This window comes from Enhydra lutris, unplaced genomic scaffold (assembly GCF_002288905.1).
Source record: "Enhydra lutris kenyoni isolate GAN:26980312 unplaced genomic scaffold, ASM228890v2 scaffoldscaffold13, whole genome shotgun sequence".
In the NCBI taxonomy this organism is placed as follows: domain Eukaryota; kingdom Metazoa; phylum Chordata; class Mammalia; order Carnivora; family Mustelidae; genus Enhydra; species Enhydra lutris.
The window spans coordinates 1,782,491-1,787,328 of record NW_019154097.1 but is presented as its reverse complement, the minus strand read 5'-3'; the positions used below and the strand labels follow the sequence as shown (position 1 = coordinate 1,787,328).

The window sequence follows — 4,838 nt, the reverse complement described above, 5'->3', positions numbered from 1 at the left end:
AAATTTTCTTTAATGTTATAAAGTAGTCGTAACAGTGATTTTACCAAGTAAATGATACTACAGATGCAGAGTGGAGATGTTAATAGGTAAATAGAGGTTGGATATTACAAAAGAGAAAAGCATTTAAGAGAATGAATCTTCCTTCCCTACATGTGCCAGCTAAGTGTATATTAAGAGCCCATAGTATTGAAAACATTTCCAAAGGATCTGATTAGTAGGGTTTGGAAGTGAGTCTGAACTTAAATATATATGGATTTTGTTTGCCATGATTGTAACAGAAACTAAATCTTAAAACAGTTGTCTAAATATATTCTAGCATGGGTATCTTGGCTGAATTCACACTTTAACATCAAAAAGCAGTTTGGAGAAAGAATCCATGAGCGTAATAGATAGGAATATTGAACAAGAAAAAGTCAATAGAAATTATTTCAAAAATAAAATGCCTATTTAAAATCAAGTTGAAATGACTATTTGGATTAGTAGCAAGTAAAAAAAAAATAACTAGTTTGTTTTATGTCTGTCTCAAAGTGCTTAATGTATACAGGGAATAGTCCTCCTGTCTATTACGTTAATATTTGCTACATCTGTTGACTAGAATGAGCTGCTGTTTTCCTCTAACAAGCTCACTCATGTTTCTCACCTTGTTTTCCTTCTCTTCCACCTCTGTTCAACAGAATGGATGCTTTCCCCTGAATAGTACTAAATGTTTCCCCAACCACTGAGTGTTGATTTTGGGGCACTAGGCTACCTTCCTTTATATTAGGAAGGGATTACCTAATATAAGATGTTAAAAAAAAATTCACACACACAATCACACGTTTTATTCTTTCGGTCAAAGTTAAGCCATGCAGTCAACATTTGCAAACCATTATTTTAGCACTGCAGAAAATTCCCTCAAGAGCATATTTAGATACCTTAAGTATCTTAAGTAGGTGGACCGAAGAAGAAGACCAAAGTAAGTTGCTTCTGAAATAGAACTTGAAAATGTGATGAAATATCTTAGATTTCTAAACTATTAATTAACTTTGGATTTGGACATTGGTGTGTGTGTGTGTGTGTGTGTGTGTGTGTGTGTGTTGTGAGAGAGAGAGAGAGAGAGAGATCTCAAGGAGTTTGAACTAATTCAAGGAAATCAAAAAGTAACTTTTCCACACCTAAACCATACTTAACACTCCAAGCATCTCTTTTCAGACCCTGTATAGGATCTGCTGAGTCTTTGTGAACATCTCTCTTTGCTATCTTGCTGTCTCTTCATCCCTGAAGATGTCCACAAATGGCAAACAGATTAGAAGGGTTTTTTTTTGGGTTCAGATTAGAAGTTTTTATTCCTAAGAGAATAATCCAATAATTTTCACCTTCATTGAAATATGATTTTCATCTTTCAAAATGCTCCAGAATTATTAAGGGGTACTGTGATTTTAGGAAACTATTTTCCCTCCATGCCAAATCTAAAGTAGATTACATTTATTGCATCTATTGGATTATTTGGGGGCTATACCAATACCAAAAAAATTTTATCTTTAATTAACATATTTATTTTATTTCCAGTAAGGTATTTGGTAAATAAATAATATTTGGCAATAAAACAAATCTGCTTTCATACACCTACAAAATTATTTTGAGCAGTAGTAAGAAGTTAATCCATGTCATATAATTTTTATCATGAATTGCATAACTTTGGCATGCATTTTGTTATATCTCATCCCCTGGCATTATATAAAGTGTCTTTGACATGATGCCATAGAATATTCAAACCGGGAATGAACGATAGACATACTCTAGTGTAAGTCAGTCCCACTCCTCCCTGATTTCTGAAGAGTGAGAACTGAGGTACAAGAAGATAAAATTTGCTCAGGATCACACATCCCATTTTCTGACATTTAAGCCCTACTTAAAAAAAAAAATCATACTCTTTTGATGTTGAACTTGGTTTGGAAATTTTGATTTTTAAGGGCATGATTCTTAAGAGTGAATGCTACACTTAAAGACTTGCAGACTTGGATCTGAAATATACAAAAGGGGTATGGCCAGAATTTGTGTCCTCAATTCCCCCTTAGGGAAAAAGTGGCTGAAACTCTCTGATCATTAACAATAAATCATCATTCTTTGAAGGAGACAAAACATTCTGATCTTCAAGATGAAATATACCATGATTTCTCTATATAATTCAATATTTCTCTTCAATAGGGACTAAATGGTATCCTGGCTGATTGCCCTCTTGTCTATTATAGTTAAGCAACTGAAACAGAAAATACATTTTAGGATCCCTTTGTGCCTTTTTCCCTCAGCAGCAAAAAATTAAGTATGAAATAAAACAGACCTTTGTCATGCAATGCTCACTGATTAGGTGAACTTAATAAAAACTGAGCTTTAGTTAAATCTAGTAGATTAACTCTTGTTTCATTGGCATTTATAGTCTCTGGGAATGTTGAATAAATGTACAAATAATGACACTTCCAGAAGTTTAACCATTGCATTTTATGTAAATTCTGCATAAAGTTCAAGACTAATGTGTTGATTTCATAGCTTTCAGATTTCAAAAGGCATATAGGAATAGTTATTACCAGGACTCCCATAAATGTTAAAGACACTTGTATACATATGTAAAACCCATTTTGACTTGATGAACACAAATTCTAATTAATGAAAATATTACATCAAGTCATTTTGCACCCGATGAGGAAATTATACATGAATGATAGCAAATATTGAAAAAAAACACTTAAGATAAAGACCCAGTAAATCAATTTAAATGAAGAGTTTAAGAAGTAACATAGCCATCTAAAATTTTTAGTTTTTTACCTAGCTGGTCACACACTTATTTTACTTTATTTGAAATCTCTGATCTTGTCAGAGGATAATATCATAAAACTCAATTACATAATTCAACTCCCCTTTCTCCAAAAACCATCCCACCTAAGGAGGGAGTAGCTTTTCTGTCTTGACTTTTTTCTTTCAGCAAATAATAAGTGTGAAAAGCTTTCACTAGAAAAAATAATTTCATACAACGAAGCACTAAATTGTTTTGTCTTTCGATTTATTCCGACTGAAAGCTGCTCAGTTTCCCTATGGCAAGCCCATGTATCATTTCATGCCTGATATCTGCAGCCTACTCTAGATTTATCTTGCTTTTAGCAGGTGCTGAGTAGCACTTTCTGGGTTATTTTACAAAACATCCAACATGGTTTAATTGATAAAAAGCAATTGGAACTGCTTTCTCTCCTACTCACTGCCTCTTCAGTGTCCTTAACCCTCATCACCCTTCTCTAAAATGTGTCCCCAACATGCCTATTTACATGCCTTCAGGCACCCGAAGCTGGCACATCCATCACATACCAAGTCAATTTCTAACAGTTTGAAGGCTGTTGAGCAGGGCAGTTTCCTTCCCCAGGAAGCTGAGTGTAGTCACATTTCTATCAACACAGCGACTCTTGTATGCAAAGCTTAGACTATTGTCTCGTGGTCCCACCTGCCTTGGCTCTGATTGATGTAACAACAGTATCTGTCATAGGGACTGTTCTGCTTGTAGGAGCAAACGATGATACTGTCCTGGGGCACAAAGAAGATGCTGTCCTCAGGCTCCGGGCAGTCAGGTCTGTCCCAGGCTGAGCACTTGGCATCCAAGGCACTGTAGACAAGGGAACTGCCTGAGGGACAGTAGCCATCCAGGTATCTGGATGTCTCCTCCTGATGCCCATTCTGGACCAGGCTCTGGCGTTCTCCTTCCGTGGGTGTGGGGGTGGTGATGGAAGTGGCCACAGGCACCTCTGTCTGCCCCTGGCACGGGGGTTTCCCCCTGAGGCCAGCCTTCTTAGCCAGCTCATCTGAGCTTCCCTTGCCCGATTCCAGGTCTGAAGGGGTCCGCAGCAGTTCCACCACCTCCTTATCCTTGGGTTTCCGGAAGCAGGGCAACTTGCGGACCCATAGCAGCTCATTTTCAGGCCACTTGGTGCATCCCTCAGTTTTCCTGGCCAGGGCAATGGCTGCGATGCCTGGTAGGCAGATGGCTGGCCCGATGGCCAGGAGGGGGATGTTTCCAAGAGTCTCTCCTTTCATCCCAGAGACGGTGAACATGAAGCCAAAGACCAGAAAGACACTGACCAGGGCCACCACCAGCCCAGTCCTCGGGTTTATATCATCAGGCCGCATCTTTCACTCCATCCAGATTGGGGGCTACTTGCTGGCTAGGGAGCAGCAGTTCTCTCTTCTGTCAGAGGCAAAACCACAGTGGGTTAAAAAAAGAAAGAAAGAAAGAAGGAAGGAAAAAAAGAAAGAGAAGGAAGGAAACAAGTCAATTTTCCACCCACCAAGTCTCTATCTTTCTTACGCGTTGTCTGTCTCCACTTGTCTGTCAACCACGGTCTCTGGATCTCTATTTATTCCTCTGTTTCTCTCTCTCTCTCTCTTTCTCTGTCTCTTTCTTACTGCCTCTTTCTCTTTCATATAAACATACAGAGACTGGGGTCACTGAGGTACCTGAGGTTTCCTGCTGTCTCCCAGGAGCAGGGAAAGAAGCCAGTCTGAGTCTCCTTAGAAACCTCCACAACAGCTGTCCCCTCGGCTCTCTCCCTTGTTTCTGTAAGGAAAGCCTCGCTTTCCCCACTGACTCTGCATCCAGGAGGTGGGACGTGGGAGCGCGTCTTTCTCAACAGTGCCCGTCGGTCTCCAGAGCTCTGCGAGTGGACTGGAGGCACAGCCCAGCGCCGGGCTCTGGCGCAGAGCGCCGGGTGCTGGAGGGAGGAAGGACTTAGTCTGGGAAAGAGGGAAAGCAGCGCGCGAGTCTGTCCTCGTTACATCACTTTCAGAGCAAGCTCAGAAACAAAGACGGACGCGCGGGG

The 4,838-nt window shown here is 39.9% G+C and overlaps 1 protein-coding gene across 1 annotated transcript; it reads right to left on the bottom strand.

The window, feature by feature from the left end:
* Positions 1-1,893: 1,893 nt before the first annotated feature.
* On the bottom strand, positions 1,894-4,400 carry LOC111146338 (transmembrane protein 215). Its single transcript, XM_022501853.1, has 2 exons — positions 4,328-4,400; positions 1,894-4,207 (listed from the first exon to the last, which is right to left on the bottom strand). The coding sequence occupies exon 2, from the start codon at positions 4,147-4,149 to the stop codon at positions 3,445-3,447; it is 705 nt and encodes a 234-aa protein (XP_022357561.1). The 5' UTR covers positions 4,150-4,207; positions 4,328-4,400; the 3' UTR covers positions 1,894-3,444.
* Between the last annotated feature and the right edge of the window lie 438 nt (positions 4,401-4,838).